Genomic DNA, 25,484 nt, shown 5'->3' with positions numbered 1-25,484 from the left:
ATTTATGCAACAATCGGGAACAAAATCCTGTGGCAAGGCCATAGGTGTATTTTCCCAACTAAATGCAAATTCTTATCTTTTCACTGCTCTCTAGCGTGGGCCAAATCAATGTTAATTGCAGTTCACTGGAGATAAGCCTATGAATTGAGCCCCAGGTGTTTCCCAACTTTGAGGGTGGTGGGTCTATATTTAAGAAGTGATAACCATTTATATAATCAAAAATGCACTGTGTTAAATGACCGGTTTAATACGAGGGATGGTAGTGTGCCAGGCTGCGCATAAAAGCTTCAGACAGGCCACATTGGACTATTTCTGTTGCCTTTAATGCATGGTCATGCTCCGAAGCGGGGGATTTGGGGGGGGGGTCGGAGATTGTTTACCAACTTTTTTCCAATTGTCTCCCAGTTGCTGTGAAGCCTTGCAAGAGCAGTTGCTGTGACATAAATGAGTGTATGAGAGTCTGGCTCCGAGTCTGGCACTTTAAAAAAAAATGTTTTGTTTTGTTTGCCAGGTTTGAGGCTGCAGTGCAGAATAAACCTTTGGACACCTTGCTAGCTCCAGGCTTTGGCAGCACTGCAGGTAAGTGCCTATAACTTTGAGAGAAATGTAATATTTTTGGACTTCCATATTTGATGTGAAGCATTGCAGTTTTTATGAATCATTAGTTTGTCCATTGTGAGAATGGCTCTAGCTTTAATGATTTGCTTTTAATGATTTACGTTAATGATATGCCCCTGAACAACCTAAATGGGCAAGTCCTTTTTTGACAAACCTCTGCAATGAAAGTGAGTGTACCTATCTGGCCTGCCTCAAAGGTGCAAGAAGTAACTGTCTAAAAGGCATGTAATTGTTTTGGTTCATAGCATTAAGTTATACATTTGTACTGCTAAAGGCTTTTTAGAACAATACTATGAAATCTAGACCGTTAGTCACTGGCATTCCAATGTTAAGCTTATTTATAATTTCCTTAAACCTGTAGAATTGACACCTCCTGCAACTCCACCACACCAACCGCTTTCATCAGTCACCCTCTTGGGAAAACCCAGCATTCTAAATGCAGCTTTGCAAGAAGGGACCAGCAACTCTCCTTTCAAGACAGTCAAGCTTATTGAGGCGAAGCCATTGCCTGTAAGCAAGCTACGCAAGCGGAACTCTGCGATTGATGTGCCCCAAGCTCCTACAGTCCATGTAGGATATGGTGAACATGATTACTGTTTCCTGAGTACTTCCCAGCCTGAAAGCAGGCTTGATGCTACACAATTGAAGACAGGACCAACACCTCTACAGACTGCTGCCTCTGCTTCAGAAGGTTCCCGTTGGAATGTAAAGCATCACCAGAGTATTGTAATCAAACCGATTATCTCAATATCTAAGCGGTCCCAAAATAAAGACTGTCCAGTGCAGGATAAAGGATCTGGGACGAGCATTCCCTGCAGTCCTCTCAAGTCTCTGTTGCACAGTGACAGTGTCCCAACTAAGGACTGTAAAGACCAGTTGGATCATAGGACTTGTGAAACAAATAATGCAAATATTGACTGTTCCTCCACATCAGTGTTAATGTCCCCAGAAGCATCTCCCTGCAACAGTGATGGCGGGGAGTCGAGGACTCAAGAACAGCGGGGTAATGCTGCTACCTCCAAAAGGTCTTTGCGGTGCTATAGAAAACATAAGGACTCTGCAAGCCTCCAGTCAAGTGGCTGGCGGCGCCGAAGGACCCATACTAGTCGTTCATGCAGTTCTTCTTGCTCTAGCAGTGACGGCGAGGATTCTTCATCTGTCTCGTCCTCTTCCTCTTCCAGGTCACGCTCACGATCTGCACCACCAAAGAAACGGAGAAGGTAAGCTTGGCATTGGATGGATAGTGTTGTATGATTTAGACTATTGGCAAACTTTCATTGTTATAGTACTCAGTATTTCAGAATGCTGTGATCCTAATAGTAGATGGCAATATGTTATAACGTTGCAGAGAATGGCAACTGCAAGATACATCGGTGTGGAATTTTAGAGGACACCTAATTGTCCAGGGGACTGAAAGTTTCATGAATCATATTGCCCCATCCCATTTGGTGCCATATTTTGAGAGGACTATGTATACCAGCATTCCCATATTCTGAGCTCTGATAGCGTCCTCTTTATTTTGCCAGGGTTTGTGTCCGTTACCAAGTACCTAGATGAACTTGGAGCCCACCCATTGATTAGCATTGGTTAGCTTTCCGTGTCCCTCACTTGCCTGCTTGTTTGTGTCCCAGCTTGTCATCTTGCAACTGGCTGGCATCACTGCTTTTTCCTTTTGTGTGGAGCAATGTTTTCAAGCTCTCTTGTGTACATCATTCACCCCTTACACTGTTGCTCTGTTGCCAGCCTTTATCTCCCCGCCCTCCTCCCTCTTGCGCTCACCCAGGTGCTTCTCCCCAATACGTCCCCCCATTATGTCCTGTGTGCCCCAAGCATTTGCTCCAGCCCTCCCTGTGCTTTTGAATATCCTCCAGGACACCCCTGCACTTTTGCCCCCCTCCCTTATGTTCCTCCTGTTCACTTGCTTTAAAAATGCGTTTGCACATTTTTCTAGTTACCAATCAATTTCGGATTAGTAACTAAAGAAAAAAGCACCCTTGTCATTTTTAAGCTACTCAAGGTTGACTTATTGCCTTTACTGATGCTAGTTTTAAATGCTGTCATGCATCAAACAAGTTTTGATTGAATAATCAGAAAAGATGTGTTCGAGGCATATGAGCTGCAGATTATACACTGTGCATTGATCGCCATCTGGTGTTGGGCCCGGATGTTTGCAGTTTGTTTTTCTTCTTGGACAGTCTTTGGAAGTCACGAGTTCGGTGACTCCTCCTTTGGTCCGTACTGCGCATGGGCTTCGGCTCCATCCTCAGATTGTTTTTTTCCGCCATCGGGCTCGGATGTAATACTTCGTGCTCCGGCTTCGAACCTTTCCAGTTCGACCTTCGACGAAAAATCCTCGTCCATCGAGATTCTTTAGACGGAATCTACTTCATCTCTCTTCGGCACTTCCTCGATTCCAGACATCGGCAGCGGCCTTCGGGCCTATCTCGACTCCGGTCTCGGCCGATGGAAAGGACTCCCTTCAAGAAGTGCCCAAAATGTGGGTCTAAATTTCCCCACACCGACCTCCATCAGGTGTGCAACCTCTGCCCCTCTCCCGAACACGAGGCCCGAGACTGCCCCGCCTGCAAGTCTTTTCGATCGAAAAAGACTATTCGGGATCGACTAGCTCGACGCACCATGGCGCACTCATCGACCTCGGCTCCACCTGACATCTTCGGAGAAGACACCGGAGCTTCGGGACAGCAGCACACCGAGCAGGAGGAAGATGTCGTCAGCGCTTCCGAGGCCGACTACTCCGACGTGGAGGAGATCCCACCGGCGCAGAGGGTCGTGAGTACTCTACCCCCTCCCCCGCCCATTCCGAAAGACTCCGGTTACCCTTTCGCCTCCGGGCCTAGGGAAAGCCAAGCATACTGCTTCCATCACCCCACCTTCGGGCCCGGTGAAAAAGCATCACGTCTCCCGGCGGCTCGGGCTCGAGCCAGCCTCTTAGCGGCGCCGACAAACATTCTTCGGCGCCGAAGAAAACAAGTTCCGTTCCGAAGCCATCGGTGTCGAAACCTGGCCTCTCGGTGCCGACCAAACACAAATCCCTCGGCACCGACGCTTCCGTGTCGAAGCCTGCCTCGGCGACGACCAAAAAAATCTGACACCCCGAGAAAGCATGGCGCGAATAAACAGACGAAGCCTTCGGTTCCGAAAACATCGGCACCGATGGACGAATCGGTGCCGGAGGAGCTTTTCGCACCGGATCCTCTTCAAAAGACCTTAACAAAGGATCCAAGGACTGGACATTTAATTTTGTCTTCCAAGAAAAGACTTTTGGACAAACCAACTCCTCCTTCACCACCAAAACGGAAGGACTCTGCCACATCCCCGTTCAGAGTACCCTCCCCACCACCTCCTCCTCCTCCTCCTCCTCCACCACCTCCTCCACCCCCTCCATCTCCGCCCCCACCTTCTCCACCCTTGCCTCATCGGTCTCCAACCCCGTCTCCAGACCCTGATGACCACGGAGATCCATTCTATGATCCCACAGATGCCCCGCAGGACCCCACTCCTCCGGGAACACCTGACCCATGGGAGGATTATCACAATCCCGATGTCCCAGATGTGCCTCAGGATGATCTCTATCCATCCAGGCCGTCTCCACCAGAGGACTCCCTGGGGTTCCACCACCTCTTACAACGGGCGGCACATTACCATGGGGTGGAATTACACAGTGATCCAGTTGAGGAAGACTTCCTACGTGACACATTTGACATAGCAGATAAATCCACCGCTATATTACCCATGCTTAAAGGGGTGACCAAGCATGCCACAGAGGTTTTCAAAGACCCCGTCCGAGCTAGGGTCTTAAACCCCAGAATAGAAAAGAAGTACAAGGCAGCCCCCACGGATCCGGTCTATATTAAAGGACCTGTGCCCCTAGACTCACTAGTGGTTTCCACAGCTAGGAAGCGCTCCAACTCTGTCATCTGGTGAGGCTCCACCACCTGATAAGGAGTCCAAGCTTTTAGATGTGTCATGTGTCAGGCAAACGCACTGCCTCGCAAGCTGCCAATATGTGGCGCATCGCCAACACGCAGGCGCTGCTGGCGAGGTACGATAGAGCGCACTATGATGAGCTGGAGGCTCACATGCAGCATCTCCCGGAAAAATATAAGAATAAAGCCCATGAGCTAATACAAGAGGGAAAGATTATTACCAACACCTCGATTAAATGTGCACTTGACGCAGCAGACACGGCGTCCAGGGCTATAAACACCAGTGTCCTGCTTCGCCGTCACGCCTGGCTCAGGATTTCAGGCTGTAAACCAGAGGTCCAAGCATCTATATTAAACCACCCTTTTGACCAACAATACTTATTTGGCCCAAAAGTAGACGAAGCCCTGGAAAAAATGAAGGATACAGATACAGCGAAGTCTATGGAAGCCCTGCAATCACAAACCCCTAGACGCTCCTTTCGCCGTTCCTCCTTTCGAGGCTCTGGCAGAGGTTACTCTTCCGATAACGCCGCCACTTCCTACAAGTCCCCTCCTCAAAATACCTTCTCAAAGGGCTACCAAAGAGGTGGATATCGAGGAAACAATAATAAAGGCAGGGGCAAAACCAAAACCGCCCGTTCTGCCACACCGCCCACACAATGACTTTCCCCCGCTCCCCCCCCCCCCGACCATTCCACTCCGGTCGGGGGCAGACTACAAGACTTCCTTCAAACCTGGGAGGCCATAACATCAGACAAATGGGTAACCCAAATTATTCGGTCAGGGTACTGTCTCGAACTAACTTCTACCCCCCCAAATATTCCACCCAGACACCGTGCGATGTCACAAGAACATACCACACTTCTGAAACAAGAGGTACTCTCCCTCCTGCAAAAACACGCGATAGAGCAGGTACCCGTCGATCAGCAAAATCTAGGGGTCTACTCTCTGTACTCTCTCATACCGAAGAAAGACGAGACCCTACGGCCCATTCTAGACCTCCGGCCTCTAAATGCATACATCCATTCAGACCATTTTCATATGGTAACTCTTCAGCAAGTTCTCCCACTCCTCCGTCAGGGCGACTTTCTCACTACACTGGACCTGAAAGACGCATACTTTCATATCCCAATACACCCTGCTCACAGAAAGTACCTCCGATTTCTGGTGGACGGCCAACGTTATCAGTTCAAGGTTCTCCCCTTCGGGGTCACAACCGCACCACGGGTGTTTACCAAATGCCTGGCAGTAGTGGCAGCACACCTCCGAAGACCAAACATTCACGTCTTCCCCTACCTGGACGACTGGCTCATAAAAGCCGCGTCCTACCACCAGTGCGTACAGAATACAAACACTACCATACAGCTACTCCACCAGCTAGGCTTTACGGTGAATCACCAAGTCCCACTTAATACCGTCTCACACAAAGCAATACCTCGGTGCCACTATAGACACCTCAAAAGCTATAGCCTATCCCAACTCAGCCAGAATCGCAAGCATGCAAGCCCTGCGCCAAAAGTTCCTTCTTCAGCACTCTCTCCCAGCAAGAGTGTTAATGAAACTAATGGGGATGATGGCGTCTTGCATTTTCATAGTGCCTCATGCAAAACTTCACATGCGTCCACTCCAAGAGTGCCTGGCACGCCAGTGGAACCAGGCCCAGGGTCAGCTGACGGATCTGGTGTTGGTCGACGGCCGCACCCATCGATCTCTGCAGTGGTGGAACACCACAAACCTTTCTAAAGGGCGACCGTTCCTGGACCCGGTTCCTCAGGTGATTCTAACAACGGACGCATCGCTCTCCGGCTGGGGAGCGCATCTATTACACCTCACAGTGCAAGGTCTATGGACGCCACAACAGAGGTTACTCCGCATCAACCATCTGGAGTTATTGGCGATCTTTCTAGCCCTGAAATCGTTTCAGAAACAAATTTCAGCCAAGGCAGTCCTAATTCGCATAGACAATATGACTGCAATGTATTATATTCAAAAACAGGGGGGGACACTCTCCCCAGCTCCCCCGCTTAGCACAGAGCATATGGAGATGGGCAATTCCACAAAAAATCTTTCTCCTGGCACAACACGTCCCAGGCGTACAAAACACCATGGCAGATCTGCTCAGCAGACAAACGCAGCAAATGCACGAATGGGAACTGCATCCACAAGTTCTTCACCCATTCTTCCACAAGTGGGGGCATCCTCAGATAGACCTCTTCGCCACCCACGAAAACAAAAAATGCCCAAGCTTCGCCGCCAGATACCCACACCCATTGTCCAAGGGCAATGCGATATGGATGAACTGGTCAGGCAAACTTGCATACGCCTTTCCACCTCTCCCGCTAATTCCATTAGTGGTAAGGAAGCTACAACAGCACTCCCTCAGACTCATTCTGGTAGCTCCAACATGGGCCAGGCAGCTGTGGTACACCACACTACTACAGCTCTGTGGTACCACACCAAAAGCTGCACCTGTCCCCATGCCTCCTAACCCAGAACCATGGAGAAATCAGGCACCCGGACCCAGCTCAGCTCAACCTAGCGATCTGGCTCCTGAAATCTTAGAATTTGGATACCTTAACCTTCCTCCTGATTGCATGAACGTTATCAGGGAAGCCAGACGTCCTACCACTCGAGCATGCTATGCCGCAAAGTGGAAGAGATTTGTTGTTTACTGCCGTAACAATACAATCGACCCCTTAGATGCATCCATACAGCACATCATATGCTATCTGCTCCATCTTCAAAGGTGTAACCTGGCATATTCATCCATACGTCTACACCTAGCAGCAATTGCTGCTTACCTACAAAACAGACAGCATTTATCACTGTTCAGAGTGCCTGCTATTAAAGCCTTTATGGAAGGCCTTAAAAGAGTAATTCCACCCAGGGCACCACCTTCCCCTGTATGGAATCTAAACGTAGTTCTTACAAGGCTAATGGGTCCGCCTTTCGAACCAATGCATAAATGTGAGCTACAGTTCCTCACTTGGAAAACAGCTTTCCTCGTAGCTATCACTTCCCTTAGAAGGGTTAGTGGGATACAAGCGTTCACTATACAAGAACCCTTTTTACAGATACATCACAGCAAGGTGATACTTAGCACAAATCCAAAATTTCTGCCCAAGGTTATTTCCCCCTTCCATCTTAATCAATCGGTGGAATTACCGTTTTTTTTCTCGCAACCCCAATCTGTTGCGGAAAGGGCTCTACATACACTTGATGTTAAAAGGGCTTTACTGTACTACATACAAAACGCAACCCTTCAGAAAGACTAAACAGTGGTTTCTCTCCTTCTCTCCACCGCATAAAGGCAACCCCATCTCAAAATCAGGGATAGCTAGGTGGATTGTAAAGTGCATACAAATTTGCTATCACAAAGCAAAAAGAACATTATCTGTTCCACCTAAAGCCCACTCTACAAGAAAGATAGGGGCTTCTATGGCTTTTCTAAGGAACATACTCTTAGATGACATCTGCAAGGCAGCCACATGGTCAACACCGCACACCTTCACAAAACATTACTGTGTAGATGTGCACTCCAAACAACAAGCTAGTGTGGGCCAGGCTGTACTAAAGACACTGTTTCAAACTACTGCAACGGATACCGGTGGTCGCCGCTAGGGTTGGGTACTGCTATATAATCTATGCAGTGTATAATCTGCAACTCATATGCCTCGAACGGAATATGCTACTTACCAGTATGCATCTGTTCTTGGCATGTAGAGCTGCAGATCTATACACGCCCACCCGCCTCCCCGGCTACCTGTATCCGTTCCAGTCTATCTTATTTAGATACAACACACATGGGTTTCTTACTATTATTACTACGCTCCATCTTTTCCCTGCTGGCGAAAAACAATCTGAGGATGGAGCCGAAGCCCATGCGCAGTACGGACCGAAGGAGGAGTCACCGAACTCGTGACTCCCAAAGACTGTCCAAGAAGAAAAACAAACTGCAAACATCCGGGCCCAACACCAGATGGCGATCTATGCACAGTGTATAGATCTGCAGCTCTACATGCCAAGAACAGACGCATACTGGTAAGTAGCATATTCCTTTTTAAAATTGTGCTTTAAAACAGTGTAGCAAAACTGTCTGTCCATCTGTTTTCGCAAATATAATTTGGGCACATTTTAACTTGAATAGTCTCCAATTATGATCTTATTTTTCTGCATGTATTGGCTTCCACTGAAGGAGCAATCGGGGAGCATTATAAACCACAAACTGATCATTTGCTAAAGAAAAACTTGCATATCTTTTGCTAGCAATATTTCCTGTGGATAATATTTACCTTCAGATTCCTCACTCATTGAATTCATTGAATACTCCTCCAGGTGCCAGACTGGTCCCGAAAACGTTTGTCTATAGCTGTTTCCTGGCAGTAGAGGGTATCCAATCCATTTTGCGGCAGGACTAACATCCCTGTAACGTTCCTGACCATTAAAGCGCCCCCATCATCTTACTGGCATCAGTTTCCCTTCCATTTTTATTCTGCACCACAGAAGCAGCAGAAGTAGTGAAACAGTAAATTGGAACCTTATGTTGATCTGTAACCATCCAATGGGAGGGGAAGATCAGTGACGAATCTCAAGATGGAGTATCCACCAGAAATATTGTTACTGAAGGTAGGTAACTTTTTCTACTGATGGGTGCTTATACCTGCAGATTGCTCACCCCTTCAATAGAATATCAAGGAGTACTGACTACCGGATGGAGGGCCTTGATGGATGGTTACACCAGCAAGTCCTGTATCACAGATGGGCAAAATGCTCATCCCTCTGCACTTACAAATCCAGACATTGTTTATCAAAGGTGTGAAAGGATTATCAAGTGGCTGCTCTGCAGATGTCATCTACAGGAACTCTCTTTACCAAGGCAGATGTTAAGGATTTGGCTCTTGTGGAGTATTCCCTGATCCCCATTGCATAGCAGTTTTTAACACACTAATCTACCTAGATAAGGGCCTTTTCTGCAGAGTTTCCTGTTCTGCTCCCTATACACCCTTTGAAGTGCTGGTTCTGAGGACCAACTTGTGAGAATAAAATGTAGTGAAGGAAGCTTGACCATCAGTGTTTGTAACTAAAGGACATGCCTGGTCGAATTTAACCCTTTTAATTAAGTGCCCAAAGAGCCCATTGTGAAAGGGCACAAACAAAACTCCCATCAAACAGTAAGAACCAGGCTCCATTCCCCCTGTGGCATAACAAAAGAATTATCGGGAAACAAATTGATCTCCCCTTTCAAGAACCGTGAAAATGGGGCACTTGAAAAGGACCAGTTGATCCATTAGTTTAAAAAAATGACTTTTAGATAACCCTTTACTGTACACACGCCACATCCTTCTTGGGCCAAACAAATTGCAAACTTGAGAATGTCAGACGCTGTGCTTTCAAGGGGTCAATCTGGTGATCGCACCAATCGACAAACCTGTGACACCTTCCGAAGTAAAGAGATTTGGTAGACCAACGGCGGTCAGATAAGATCACATCCACTACTTCATCAGGCAGCTGGAAGGCAGTCCAGTATCTCTGATCAGTCTCTGCACAGGGTCTAGACTGGAGATTTGGTTGAAGGGCCTACATCTCCCTCTGGGACAGAAAATTCAGCCTGAGAAGTCTCAGCAGGGGACACAGTAAGAGGTGCAGAAGGTCTTGTGTGCCACACCGTTATCTGAAAATCCAGAGCCGCCAAGATGACTTGAGGCACAGTCTGGATGGAACTTCCTCCGGACCCAAGCATGTGGGAGAAAACAAGAGGCGTTCCATTTTAACCGAAGTTAGTCCCATTTATATTGAAACTCTGTTCTTCGTGAGGCCAGAGGCCTCGGATCACTGCTCCTTTACATGATCCCCTAATGCATCTGCCCCTACTATGACCACTGTCAGAGGCTTTTGGGGGAAAAATCCCTTGCTAAAGTTTTCCTACCAGGCATGCTCTGCAGCAGTGTCCTCGTAGACCCAGATGGAGTCTGCAAGTTCTGCACACTCACTATGCTGGAACCACTGCCTGAGGAGACACCACTGGAGGGCCCTCATGCCAGTGGGCATGCATGATCAGGAAGATGCAAGAAGCTAGTAGACTGAGAAGGTGAAGGACGCTCAGAACTGTAATCCAAGCACCTTCCTGGAGTTGGGGTAGCAACATGGCGATGTCCTGTGTCCACTGCATAGGGGGAAAGGCTCAGCCCCATGTATTTGGTACTAACTCTTCGAAGATGTGGTTAGAGGGCTTCAGGTGAGATTTCGTCCATTTGATAAAGAAAAAGCCTAGATCGTTCTGCAAGGGTGCCGTAGACTGCTCCGTCTGCAGACTCTTGGCCTTCAAAAGCCAGTTCTGGTATAGAAAACTGAAATCTCAGACTTACTGAGATGGGCTGTCACTACCGCAATCACCTTTTGTATGACAAATTGGGGTTCCAGTGTGGGGCAGAAGGAAAACTGATAATTAGTTGTGCCCATCACCCAAAGCAGGTATTTCCTGTGGGACTTAAGAATCTGTATATAAAAACATGTGCTCTGTAAGTAGTGGCATCCAGTCAAGGGATGGACCACTGTCTTCCTTTGGGATAAGGACGTAATGAGAGTAAAATCTTTAACAGTCAACAGCTCTTTCACCACCTCCTCAGCTCTCTTCTCAAGCAAGGCTGCATCCTCTTGCTACATTAGGGGTTTCTGCGAAACGTTGGGGGTGCCAGCTAACGTTAAATGTTGAAGGTGAGGTCCCTGTGACAATGCCCAAGGCGCCGCCACCCCTCCCCCGTCTTGCAATCATTTTTTTTCAACCATGCAAGGAAGTCTAGTTGTAAGCCTAGCAGGGTTGTGGCGTGCAGCAGGAGCTTAATTTCATTGCATTTCCCCTCTCTGCAGGACTGCATTCATTGCGTGCAACAAGCAGCAATGCGTATTCATGAAAACGTAGGCACTGATCCGGGGGAAAAAAATAATCAAGACTTTTCTCTGCGTGTTTGGCTCGTGTCTGGAGGAGGAAGTGTTATGTGGCATTGTTGAGATTGCACACAAATGAGAACCATCTCTCTACCACCCTCACTAATCTAAACAACTCTGCCATATACATTCAGCACTACCTACTTCCACCGCCATCTGCTCAACATGGTGCAGTACTACATTCACCAGTACATCCACCCTACTACACTTTGGCATAATCACAACACCACCGCTACCCACATAATACTCCATCAGAGTGCTTTAGCTATTCTCAAATTTACCTTTTAATTAGGATGTTTGAACAAGCATTGATCCACAAAGGTGTGTGTGAGTTTCTTACATCGATAGCGATTGTTCATTTCAAGTGGGCCAGAAGATCACAGCTGTTAAGGAAAGCAATAAACTGCACATGTTTTTCAAAATGCTCTTAGCTACAGTAAGGTTGTGTCCTGGTTTGTAAATGAGTATGCAAGGCAGTCTTGTGCTGTATGGCCAATATGCTAGTTCTATACTGAAGGGGGTTAATTGGGATTCGAAAATGTCATGATTTCACCAAGACTAGCTGAACAGTAGAGAAATAAGATAACTTGACGAGTGTGTCACACAAGGTAAAAGGGCCTTTCATATCTAGACGTTCTTTACAGAGGAATCACTGTGCCTCCTGTTCTTGTACACACCAACCAATGGCACCACTCTAAGCCTTCATTTAAAGCCTCTAGCACGCTTCCCTTTTGATGAAAGCATGACTTTGTCTTATTGTTATACTATTAGTTTCATCCTCTCCTTCTAAAACGATTGCATTGTAATTGCATTTATATGGAGCTTACTACCCCAGACTGCGTTTTGGCGAGTAGCACGCTACTTTGGAACCCAAAAGGGATTAGTGGTGGATTAGTATAGTGACATTTGAGTTCATCTGAGCAGTGGACATGCAAGTCTGTTAGTTGGATGGAAAAGGAGATGGGGTGGGGGGGGGGATAGAAGAGGGAAGAGTCTAGAAGTGTTTATTGGAAAATCATACTAGCAAGGTGAGGTTTGAAATGAGTCAAAGGAGGGATATGCAAGGTAAGAATTTATGATTGCTTGCACTTGCAGTAGCTGCAGTGAGCATAACTTTTACTTTACTAACTTAACTTTGCCTGTTAGGGATAAGAAGCTTATTTGTAAGCTTGATCACTCTTTGCTGAAAAACCTGGCACTACCCACAAAAGCGATGCCTAGCCTTCATTGCTTCATTGGTTTGCCCATCTCAGCTGGCAACTTTGATTTGACCACTGCATCTTCAGCAAGTGCTTTAAGGTTGACATGAAACCCAAGGCAAACCGCTTTAATCAAACTGCAAGACCACACTCACCTGCTATCACACAATTAAAGGGGTTGTATACTCTTACTTCGTACATGCCGGTGATTCCCTTGTTATTTTTAATCCGTCATAGTACTTGCCCAGTACAACAAGTATGATTTTATAACCCCTAGTTAGATTATGCAAGTAGCCACAACCGATATCAATACCATTTCAACCGATCTCAATACCATTTCAACCGATCTCAACTTCCACTTGGTGAGTTTCTAAACAAAGGTTGCCCAATATTGGTCCATGAGGGCATGGTTGACACCAGATTTTTACAACAACCACTTATGTAAATGGCTCCCATTGAGATTCATTGTATGTAAAAGGACCCCATGTGGATGCCACACGCATTCACCTTGTGTGGACCAATGTTGGACACCATGAAACTAAGATGGTCACAGAGGCCACTGAGCACCCTTTCTTGCTCAGAACTTAAGAGAAGATAACGGAAAACCAGTCCCCATCTGCACAACGTCTGTTGCAGTTATGGTTGGGTGCCCGGCCAAGTTCCGCAGTTAAAACACTTCTTTGTAGTGCTTCTCATCTATGGGTGCTTTAATGGCTTGTTAGAATACATTTCTCACCCAAGCTTTCAACTATTTGAGCATCCTCTCGGCTTCAGATAATTGGGGGGGGGGGCACGGAAACAAGACATAAGCTGTAACTATTTCCAACCATGGTGCCCACATCTCGTTAGACTCAGTTTAAAGCTGGTCTGACTGAACTACGATGTGGTCTTGCGATGTACTTGCCTGTGCTTTTGATTGTAGGGAACACTCTATGCACTTAAACATTTATACTTGTGTGTCTGAGGTAGGCTTGATCTGTTGATTAAGTGAGAACCTATGCACTGTTGCGTTATGAAAATGCTGAACTATTGGCTTAATGAATGCTTGATTTTTTTTTTTTATTTCCCCCTCCAATTTTGTTTAAAAAAAAAAAAAATACATTTTTAACTGTTTTACTATTTGGATGAATTGTATTGTCTGTTTTTCCTTGGTGCGGGTAGTCTTGTCCAGGAGAACATAGCTTATTTTCAGCCGTGCCTAATTAGTGTATCAAAAGAAATTAAATAAGACAGTGTTAGAAAAATAATTGTGTGATCCTCCAAAGAAAGTATGTTTTGTCATGAATAGTTTTACCCAAGTACGTTATTTTGTGGTTCACACACAGCGCCTTTCACTCTTCAGGATGCCTTTGGAACTTATGTAACCTAGTGGTTGGAATAAGTTTACTACTTAAAGGAAAATGGTTAACTATAAACTGAGTTTTTGTTGCACTAAGGTTAATTGCAGGCCTAACTCAATTTGTGATCTTCAAGCGTTTGCTCCATGTGGAGGATATTTCCTTGGAACCGGTTTGTGTGCTTTATTCTAGGCAAGTGTCTGTCTGACTTTCATAGTCCTACAAAGATCAGATGCATTAATTTTGCAATGTGATTACTTAATTTATTTGGTAGCTTGGAGCCATTTTCCGAGTGATTAATTATATTTTCTAAGAATGTTCATTGCCATCGAATTGGACTATCCTTTTATAGAGACCAAAATAAACTATACTTTCTGCCCTTTCACCGGATATGGGCTCTGAGCCTCACGTCAATATTGCAGGGCAGTGAAAGCAGAACCCGAGATTCTGCCACAATAATTAACTTGCAGCTTTACTGCATTTGCCTGATCTTTTAAAACTGAAGCAGATTTTCTTTTTGCCATATTCTGGTGTTCTTGATTGTAAGTTTAATAGTGTTTGGGGGTGAGTGTCTTCATTTTAGGCTGCTTTTCTCTAACTGGAGCTGAAATGGAGGTGTTGAAAATAGCTTCTGTAAAGATTGATAATAAAGTGCTAGGTAGTGTCCCCTTTAAACGCACCTTTTCTAGAGCCAAAGCACACCCTTCACGTTAACGATTATAACGTTTTTCGTTGAATAGTACCACACAGCAGTTCTTCCTTCACCAAGTGCATTAAAAAACAGCTGCTACCGTTACACAATTTACTGACTGCGGAAGGATGGAAGACTGATCAGGTTTTACCTGGGTTCATGCTTGCTACTTTAATTTCACACGTCTCAGTAAGTGAACATTTAACTCCAAGCCCTCTTGCTGGTTTAGAAGTCTTGGACTGATTACAGCCAGGTGCCTGCAGACGTTCATGGCTCCAGATGAGCTTCTGTTCCTCTAGACATCCTCCATGCATAGATAGCTGAGATTTTCTTTTAGTCCTCCATTGTTGGGCAGCTGGATTCTACTGATGGGCTAGGCATGGTTCACAGACTTGGGCTGTGCCCATCCTCTGTGCATCAGTACATTGTCTTCTGCTGGCTTAAGTCAGCCAGTGAGTGGAATGGATAAAATGGTTCAGCTGCTGGCACATATAAGGAATGTATTCTCATCCCGGTCGAGTGCATGAATTCCTGCATGGTTTAGAAGGGTTGAATCGCATTAAGTAGTGTATTGGAGTGATGTTGTTCAAGGTTTGGCAACATGCTGCCTGATGATCTTGCGAGTCTCCTATGAGGCTCTGATGCCTATGCTTGAAGTTTGTGTGTTAGATGGATGCGTATGGTTATATTAAGTTTTCCTCTCTGAAGGTGTTGCAGTGCTCTGGGAGTCTTTCACTCTAGTGGCTCGTGATTGTTTGGGAGGTGATGTGGACGTTAAGGTTGGTAGTTCATGGACTTTACGTTAGAGGTTTCTTGTAGAGTGCATGGGTATGCGGTATCTGGATGAAAGCAATTTCTTCTAAGTTTTGTTTTATTCTGGTGTTGAACGGTCTTGCTTTTGTGGCTGAAGGTATTCAGAAAGTATGTCAAGATGTTGGTGGCTAATCATACTTCATAAACAAATAGTGCATCAGTCTCTGAGTCCAGTAGCTCATTGTCACATATGGTGGATATGCTTTTGCTGGCGACTTTGTGCGATTAGTGAGATGTGGATGAGGCTGCAGATGGTAGGGTGACCGGAGTAATTAGGGTGTGTAGTGTATTTGCATCTAAGTGAATAACCATAGGAACATGATTGTGACCAGGCATAAGTTCTTTGTTTTGTCTACAGTTACCTTGTAAGAAAGAATGGTGAAATATTTCTTCAGCTATTTAATTGGCTTGTGTGGGGAGAGAGATGGGCTCAAACCGTGCTGGCTGTGGAGGATTGGCCATAATAATTCTGTTCTAGATTAATATCCCATGGTCCCCATTGTCCGAATGCAGTGAGCATTGTTGGCTTCTTGCAATTCTATCCAGCTAAGTATGTCTATGGTGGTAGTGCTGCTAAATTTAGCCTTTTGTAGAGGGAAGATTAGTTTCAACCCTTCATCACTAAATCAGTTGCTGCTATTGTTAACGTAAATTTGCGTTGGCCTGCATCCTTTCGAATGTGGTTTGTTTAAACCAGATAGAATGTGGCCCATTTTACCCTTTTTCCTTTTACGTCCTTCATAAACAACCTTCTGCAGGTAAGACTTACTCAGTATTTGTCGCCTTGCAAAAGATTCCAGTGTACCTGACAAGTCTCAAGAGCCCTGTAAAATAAATGCTGAAACTCGCTACTCAGTCTTCTCCTTTGTTTCAGTTGTGAATCTCTAGAAATCCTGTCGCCTTTCCCACTGGCAGATTCTGTTTGAGAAAACCAGGCTCCAACTTTGAAATTCTAAACTCAATACATTGCAATTCTTCTGGAAGCCTTTTACATTGTATAAGAAACTGATTGCCTTTCTGCAATGTTGGAATTTTAATTCCACTCATGGCAAGTGTTTCAAGCCGCCTTTTGGTGGCGATGAAAAAGTAGGTATATGCTCTATGCAACCTGCTACATACACATTTCAAGGCTGCTAGTTTTAAAACACTTCAGTTTTGTGTAAGGCCTTGTGTTGAATGTTTTCTAAATATGCAACGTTTTTCTGACATGTTTATTAGTTCCTGTCCTTTTCCCTTAGATGAAATGCTTTTCTTTCAGGACTGTCTGACTTTACCACATTAGCCCCTATAATTTGTGGTATTAGCTTAAGCATAGTTTGGAAAATCTGTTAGAGCGCATGTCTGGTGGACTGTTTCTATGGATAGTGTTCATTGATGGCATTCCATTTAGGATGATTCTGAAATTGTTTTCTCGTTTTATATTTCAGATACAATTCGAGAAATTCGCACAAATCTCGATCTTCCTCCAGATCAAGTTGTGGTTCATGTGGTAGATCAAGGGGAAGGTCATCATCTGCATCTACAACTTATTCGTCTAGATCCTACTCTACATCCTACAGCCGTTCAAGGTCGCGCTCTCGGTCACGATCTCCCTATTCTCGAAGGTAAAAGGCAGGGTTGTTGGTCCTCTGGTCTGCTTATGAAGTTTTTCAATTTTTTTTAAATTTTAATTGAAACAAGGAGTGAACTGTTCAGTAATTGCAATTATCACAGAAGCATTTCTGTTGCTGGGTAAGCTTGAAGTTGCATGACTTGAAGCTTTTTGTTGAGAGAGGTCTTGACCGGAGGATACTATTTTGTTTGCTTCCTGGCTGTTTCAGTAGCAGGATGATGGTTTAATTCTGACCTATTCGGAATGTGTGATTCTGGCCTGAAGGATTTTCACATGCCCTTAGCTTTGAGTAGTGGATGTGGGCCCAGTAGAGGATAGCCCTTAAAACGTTGCTTTCCTTCATGAACAAAACAGCCAAATGTTTTGTTTACTTGTTATAGAGGATGAACATAAACCTTTTAACAATGTTGTTTTTTGTTTTCTTACGATTGATTTGATATTTTACTTTAACAGATATGAGTACTATGATAATCGAGCCAACTATCGTAAACGAAGAGTACCCCAGCAGGAGCGTGCAATAGTGAGTATCTAAGAATCCATTGGTCTGGATATGGACTGTTCATTTTGGGACTTGTATTTTGAAAGTTATGTAGGTGGTACCTTAGACTTCTATAAAAACAAAGCATGGCTTTCCTTTTTCTACTTCAAGAGTCTAGAAGGATTCCTTGTTTACACTAGTTAAGAACTGTTTTGCAAAATATTTGGCATTTTCAGGAGCCTGAATAATATAAACTTGGAGATGAGACCACAATAGCTCTCATACTGGAATTGTGTGTCCCGGCCAGCCAATTTGAAATGGTTACCAGCAGACTTATGCTTATTGCCTGAAAGTGCCTACTCCTACCATATAGTCGGGGCCATTGTGATTTTGCGGCCACGATTTTCAGACCATTATAGATTTGCCTCATAATCCATAATCGGTCTCATCTGTAGATTTTAACAAAAACATTGTTTCTAATTCAGACGGTTGAAAAGTTTAACAAAATGCAGCGACACGTGATGCGCAGTGGAAGGACCTTTGCAAAGCTGGACTGATCACCTTTGATGCTTATTGCTATATTTGGGTATTAAACTGGTACTGAGGACGTACAACCAATGTCAAGGCAGTGTTATCCAAGTTTAAAAATGACAACATAATGAAGTAATACTATTGCAAAGTGTTCAGCACTATGCGGCATAATTTGCATTTTCTTGCCGCATATTTGACCCAACCCTGCCACATAACCTGGCCTTCTCCTACCGCATATTTCAAGTGGCCCTACATATAGTTCCCATATATTTATCAACTTGTTAGTTAACTCGCGTTTGCCTGACTTTTCAGTTACATCCAGAATTCATGTAAAAGTTTGTCCATTGATTAATTCTAGATTAGTTCTTGTTTATTCCTCCCACATCAGTTCATGCACGATGATTTTGTGGACTTGGTTTGTGTGGCCACATGAAAGAGAATGGGTTTCTATTAGGCCAATAAGGACATAGATTGCACAAGTCTCAAGAGACTGAGACCTGATGGATGCGTTTCTATAGGAAAGCTATTTTATTGATAGTTAACTAATCGCACCTAAAATATCAAAAGCCCTATATAACGACTGAGGCTTCAAAACCCATAACCAGAACTTGATGGAGGAATTAATTGAGTTTATTTATATTTCCATCAGGTTAGATGTAATATTGTGGTTTCTTGGTTTAAATCTTTAAAACTGCTTACCAATTGCAAACACCTAGCAGGTGCAGTGTACATTGAGAAAATTATATCCTTGGGGTAGGCTGCACTCATGTATTTGGGAACTTGAATGTCTTGGTCTGGGAGATAATGTGGCTTCTTTTGGTGTTCTTCTCCTTACATCAGGAATAACATGGCACAAACAGCTGTATCTTATCTTTTTTATGTTTTTATTACTTTGCTTTATATCTTGCATCTGTTTCAATTATACAGTTGCAAGCTACACACAATTAAAATGTTATTTATATATGCCTCCTTGCCTCTGTTTAGTCCACATTTTCAATTGGCCGAAATGTTTAAAGAACTTCAGATTTTTCATAATCTATTTCCATGCTGCCATTCCTGAACTTTCTTTTTCTTTGCAGGAGGAGCGCCGTGTTGTCTACATTGGTAAAATCCCTGGTGTAATGACACGAGCTGAACTAAAGCATCGCTTCTCAGTATTTGGCACTATAGAGGAATGCAATATTCACTTCAGGGATCATGGGTAGGCAGGTTTTTCCTTTCAGTTCTGATGGAGGTTAGGGTCCGCATTAAGTTTGGATACTGAAAGTTAGTTGATTAATTGTCCTTTTAATGGTGCACCTTGCATAGGCTTGTCTTAAATCCGGAATGTTTCTATGTTGTCTAATTGACTCTGGCCCCCACAAGCATAACTGAAATATTAGGCACAGAAAATATCCTACCTTTTACTTAAATTTTATTTAAAGAGAACAGTTCCTGCTATGCAGGAGAATCATGTAAGAACTCAGATGTTCAGCATCATGTTGAATCTTTTGATGAGGCCTTGTGGTGGGTACTGTTTTTTTTCTGAGCACAGTGGATTGGCAGCTCATTGCTTATATTACACTTTACTGCTTATTCAAAGTACATCTATGCTCCCGAAAAGGATCCATCTTTTTATTTCAACTTCAAGGCCTGATAGGTCTTTAAAGACAGTTCTCATTTGACTGAAGAAAATGGAAGTGCTACGTTTTCCCTTCCCTTTGCCTTTTTAAGTCTTTCCCCCCCCCCCCCCCCCCCGCCTACTGACAGTTGTGGAAAGACCCCTTGTGCACCATGCAATGGGCTTTGTGCCAGACCATTGCCATTAGTTTTCTTTCTTGTCACTCATGTGCTTAAATTACTTTTCCTCCTTTTCTAGTATGTGTTCTTCCTTTGGGGCATCGCTTATTACCATTCTTTTAAATGGATGAATTGTATCCTCCCACCACTCACAATCGGAGAACTACTTTAAGTCTTGCCTAAGATAGCGCATGCACTTTGTTGCAACATATTGTTAGCCTACCAATGGTTGCCTCATTGTCACTCATTTGCATTCTTAGTTTTCACCAGCTTCTGTAGGCATTATTCCTCATGTTAGTCCCTCTCCTGGAGCATCACACATTACTTATATCCTTCCACTGCTCGTGTCTTTTCAAATACTGCACTTTTTGTTTAAGCACTGAGTGTTTTCCAGCTGTCCCCTTTGTGTACTTCTCCATTTTCTAGGTTCTTGCTCACTCCTTGTCGTTGCTTCCTATCTGCACTCATTCCCTTGATCTTCATGATTCCCCCGTTTGTGCTTTCCCAGCCTCGCTAAGACTCCCTATATTGTCCCTTTGCTTTCCTCCCACCCTCCGTTGTCAGATTGCTACCCCACCCCTTGTAATCTTGCTGCTGCAGCCCCTCCCATCCACCCACAGTTGTGTATGCTTCCCTGTTGATCATTGCATGTCCTCTCCCCCACGTATTATCCTCTCCCACCCTCCCTCTGTTGCCTTATCCCAAAACTACTCCCTTTAAAAAATAAATTAGGTTAATTAGCGCTGGCTGCATCATTTAAAAAAACAACTATTTTTACTCATGCTTTGCAGCATGGCTGAAAATCCTTGCTATAGTCGTTGGCTGTCATAGGCAAGACTTACTGACGTTGCGCTTTTCTTCAGTTAGCACTTTTTTTAGGTTCGAGGCATGTGGGCTGCTGAATTCATATCTGTGCATAGATCGCCGCCTAGTGTTGGGTCCGGATGTTTGCACGTTGTTGTCCTGGAAGAGTCTTCGAAGTATCCTTGGATAGGTGACTCCTCCCCTGGACTACAGTGCGCATGGGCATCCTCTCCATCCTCAGATTGTTTTTTTCCGCCATTGGGTTCGGATGTGCTATCTTAGCTCAAGTTAGGAAAATATTTTTTCGAGGCCAAAAGGCCTTTAGTTCGCGTCGGTACTGTTTATCGATCGGGTTCGATAGAATTTGTTAGTCTACTAACTTTCAGCACCGACTGCTTTCGCATTTACCTGTCCATCGACTACTTCGACGATGGAATCCAGGACGCCATTCAAAAGGTGTCCGGTATGCAATGCGAAGTACCCACACATCGACGTCCATCCGGTGTGCAACAAATGCCTTTCGCCGGACCACGACGAATCAACATGCATGGCCTGTGCCCGGTTCCGCTCGAAGAAGACTCTGCGGAATCGACGAGCGGCGAGACTCGAGGCGCAGCACGCGGCACCGGCCCCAACAGACATCTTCGGCGAGCCCGAAGACGTCGAGGAATTGGAAGTCTTGCCCTCCAGTCCCGTTTCCGAACACTAACCCGGATCGGACGAGGAAGACGAGTCACTCTTCCTCAGAGGTGAAGACGACACCGAGGTAGGAGACGACGAGGAGGCCTTCGGGGCCGAAGAAAGTAGCTCCAATGATGAACAAGGCCTACCTGTTCAAACCGTTCAAACACCAGTGCCACAGCCTATGGCTCCGGTCGAGGGATCGCCTTCGGGCCTTACCCGAGACCCATCCCGCAGTTCTTCGGCCCCGCCCTCGGGCCCGGCCTCGGACGTTCAGCGGCAGCCATTACTACATAAACAGGCTGGTTTCCCTACCACAAAACCGAAAGCTGCTCAGGTTCCACCGAAACTGAAACTGAAAGTAGCGCTGGTCGGATCGAGGCCTTCGACGCCAGCGCACCGCGTCGGCACCGACCGCACCAAGAGGGACTTCGGTGCCGAACTTGAAGCGGGCGACGTTGGAGTCGACAAACGGAAAAAAGCCATCGGCACCGACAAACCTGCTCGGCTACCGGCACCGACGACACCAAGGGCCGTACCGCCTGCTGTGTCTCACATCGCTCCCTCGACGACACCTAAGCCTCAGGTATCGAAGACTTCGACGGTGATCTCTTCACCCCGACTCGATGACCCGCCGGCACCGAAAAAATCTACGGCCGCCTCTACGAGCCTGGCCGGTGCCAAAGCCTCGAAGGCGCCCCAAGTACGACCTGGTGTGACGCAAGGCAGCAAAACCACACCTGTCCTCCAGGACACGTCGGGCTCCGGTTCGGTCGGAGCTCCCGCAGCCTCTTCGGTGCCGACCAACATTACCTTCGGCTTGCCTCGTCAACAATCCCAAAAATGTTCCAACTCAGGACACGGGTCACCCAACCTACGGTCACACCTGCTGAGACGTCTCCGGCACGTATCATCGACGCCGGCACTGGCAGGATGATTCTCCAGGACCGAAGGATAACTTCGGAGCCGCCATCGGACCCTTTCAGGATCCCACTAAAAAGGAAGTTGCCTGCAGAATCGGAACCTCTCCTTTATGAACCCTTCCATTCATCCTACCAGGATCCACACCGGTTCTCTTCCAGGGGATCCTCATCAATAGTCATAAGCATTAGAATATTCCCGCCCATGTGCGGGATCCCGGAAACAGTATATTATATGTGCCCCACATATACATATCCATACATATATACCTATATGTATACACAAGCAAATGCAGCCCCTAACACCCTAGAGCTGAATCATGCTGTAAGGAATTTCCACTACACATTAGAAAAAATAGCATTATAAACATGAGAAACAACATTATAACTTGTTTGGAAACTGTTTTAATGCTTAGAAAACAGCAGAAATTCTTAGAAAACACTGAAAGCATAGGAAGCTCCCAGGCTGCATTGCAAATACCCAGTCTAAAAAGACTGAAAAGCTAACTCATAGCTGTATAGTAAAAACTGACACCGTGCCTTTAAGGCACACCTGACCCCCACCTTCCCATCATGCCTCAGGGGTGACAGTTAGGTCAGTTGTTCTTTCCGGCTCCTTCTAGAAGGATCCTGGCAACAGAGCTCCACTTTTTTCTGAGTTTGTCAGAAAATATTGTCTATTTTTTCAATTCTTTTTCCCTTACTTCGACGTTTCACAGCTAAGTCAGTAAGAGGCTGCCTTTTTTTAGGCTTATTTGGGCATTTTTTCCACTTCAAATGCCTTCTCTTTTCGATCCTTGCCCTGCCTGTGGCAAGAAAAAGGCCGCGACTGACTCTCACAGGGTCTGTATCCTGTGTCTGCCGGAGGACCATGATTCCAGCACATGTCCTCACTGCCAGGGCCTGTCCAAAAGAACTTTGAAGGACAGAGAGCGAAGTCGCGCTTATGGCCTGGCACAACCATCTAGAGGCCGATCTCCGGTGAAGAAGGGCTCCAAGAGGCATAAAAAATCATCTAGAAGCAAGTCCTCTCGTCCTTCCGCCTCAGCGTCGGGCTCGGCGCTGGGAAAAGATGTTCCGGTAGGTCATATTTCGAAAAAGAAGTTCTCGACAGCGGGTTCGCCGTCGAGAGCAGGTACGACGTCGACGTCGAAGTCCAGACCGCCATCGTCAACTCGGCGACGATCGGCGTCGAGATCCAGAGCGGCGTCGAGATCCAGATCCTCTCCGCCGTCGTCAACCCGGCGACGTTCGGCGTCGAGAGACACCCCCCCTCCGCCGTCGTCAACCCGGCGACGATCGGCGTCGAGAAGCAGGGAACCTCCGCCGTCGTCAACCAGGCGACGATCGGCGTCGAGGAGCAGAGAGCCTCCGCCGTCGTCAACCCGGCGACGATCGGCGTCGAGGAGCAGAGAGCCTCCGCCGTCGCCAACCCAGCGGCGTTCGGCGTCGAGGAGCAGGGACCCTCCGCCGTCGACATCTCGACGTCGATCGGCGTCGAGGAGCAGGGACCCTCCGCCGTCGTCAACCAGGCGACGACCGGCGTCGGAGTGTCACCCCTCCGTCGTCGAGGGCACCATCCCCACCGTCGTCGAGGCTTCATCGACGTTCGACGTCGAAGCAGCAGGATCCTCCGCCGTCGTCCTCCAAGCGGCGTTCGGCGTCGAGGTTGGCATCGGTATCGACGTCGAGAGTGGCAGCATCTCCGCCGGCGTCCCCGCGGCGTCCGGCGTCGAGGGAGAGAGAGCCTCCGTCGTCGGCTTCACATCGCCGCTCGACGTCGAGGCGGCAGGCTTCGCCCACGGAACATGGCCGCCGGTCCACGTCGAGACGGCGTTCGACGTCGAGAGAGTCCCGGCGAGACAGGAGAGGACACCACGGATCGTCGTCAAGACCGCGCTCGACGTCGAGACAGGCCTCAGACAAGTCGGTGGTCCTGGTTACGGAGTCGGCTTCTCGCCACTCCTCCTCCCACTCAGAGGCCTCTCCACGACCAGCAAAGCCACGAGAACCTGCAGCTCAACCCCGTAGGTCTTCTCCTCAGACTCAGACCGTTACTCTGTCGCCCAGATGGCTACTACCAGCACATCATTGGCTAGACTCAGAGCCTACAAGGAGGATGCGGGAATACATCAGCCCAGTGCATGATTCTCCGCTGCAACGCCTGGTGGCGGCTGTGGACAGAGCTAGTCCCCCCAGGCCAGCGCGTCCGAGATCTCCGGACTACAGGCGACGCAGATCGCGCTCCCCCAGACGGGAGGAGCGTTCACCTGGGTCAAGGGCGCGTGATCATCACCGGAAGCGCAAAAGGACTCCATCATCGTCCTCTTCCTCGTCCTCCAAGTCCTCCATCAGAAACTATTCTCCCACGCTCACGGACAGCCCAGTGTCCAGGGTCTCTCCCGTAGACGACATCAACACCTACCAGGAAGTGTTGCAGCGGGGAGCACTGAAGCTGGGGATTGAGATGTCAGTCCCCCAAGTCACAACCTCGGTGATTTTTGAAACACTTCACCAAAAGTCTGCCTCTCGTCCGCTGCTACCTTTGGTCCCAGGAATCATGGAACCAGTCATGGACACTTTTCTCACCCCGGCGACTGTCAAAGCCGTTCCGGCTCGTATCCTAAAAAAATACAAGCCAGCTACCTCTGACCCCGTCTTTGTAAAGACAGACCCACCTGCGGACTCCGTCATAGTGGCAGCTGCCAGGAAGGGTCAGACGGCGTCGGCCTCCTCCTCCGTCCCTCCAGACAAGGAGAGCAGAACCCAGGACTCATGGGGACGCAGGACCTGCTCTTCGGCGGCGGCAGCCCTCAAGATCTCCAGCGCGGCGGCGCTTCTGGGCAGGTACGATAGGGCCCTCTGGGATTCGATGGAACGTTTCAAATCCAAGCTTCCCAAGGAGGACCAAAAGGACTTTGAGGAGATTGTTACTGAAGGGGCACTGGTGGCTAATCAGTCGATTAGCACAGCGGCGGATGGTGCGCTAATCTCAGCCCACTCTTATACACACGGCGTCTGCGCCAGGAGGTCGTCCTGGTTGCGTCTGACAGGGCTCAAGCCAGACGCACAGCAACGGATTTTAAACCTCCCGTTCTCTGGCAACTCCCTCTTCGGCACTCACACGGA

At 46.8% G+C, this 25,484-nt stretch overlaps 1 protein-coding gene across 1 annotated transcript in view; it reads left to right on the top strand.

Moving 5' to 3' along the window:
• PPRC1 (PPARG related coactivator 1) overlaps window positions 1-25,484 on the top strand; it is a 119,717-nt gene that overhangs the window by 73,124 nt on the left and 21,109 nt on the right. Inside the window, exons 8-12 of the mRNA XM_085606421.1 lie at window positions 512-579; window positions 980-1,838; window positions 16,978-17,154; window positions 17,616-17,682; window positions 19,251-19,372. Coding sequence (XP_085462547.1) covers window positions 512-579; window positions 980-1,838; window positions 16,978-17,154; window positions 17,616-17,682; window positions 19,251-19,372 — 1,293 coding nt within the window. The remainder of the gene's footprint in view (window positions 1-511; window positions 580-979; window positions 1,839-16,977; window positions 17,155-17,615; window positions 17,683-19,250; window positions 19,373-25,484) is intronic.

Source organism: Triturus cristatus, chromosome 1_2 (assembly GCF_964204655.1).
Source record: "Triturus cristatus chromosome 1_2, aTriCri1.1, whole genome shotgun sequence".
Taxonomy (NCBI): Eukaryota; Metazoa; Chordata; class Amphibia; order Caudata; family Salamandridae; genus Triturus; species Triturus cristatus.
This window is presented reverse-complemented; position numbering and strand designations above follow the sequence as displayed.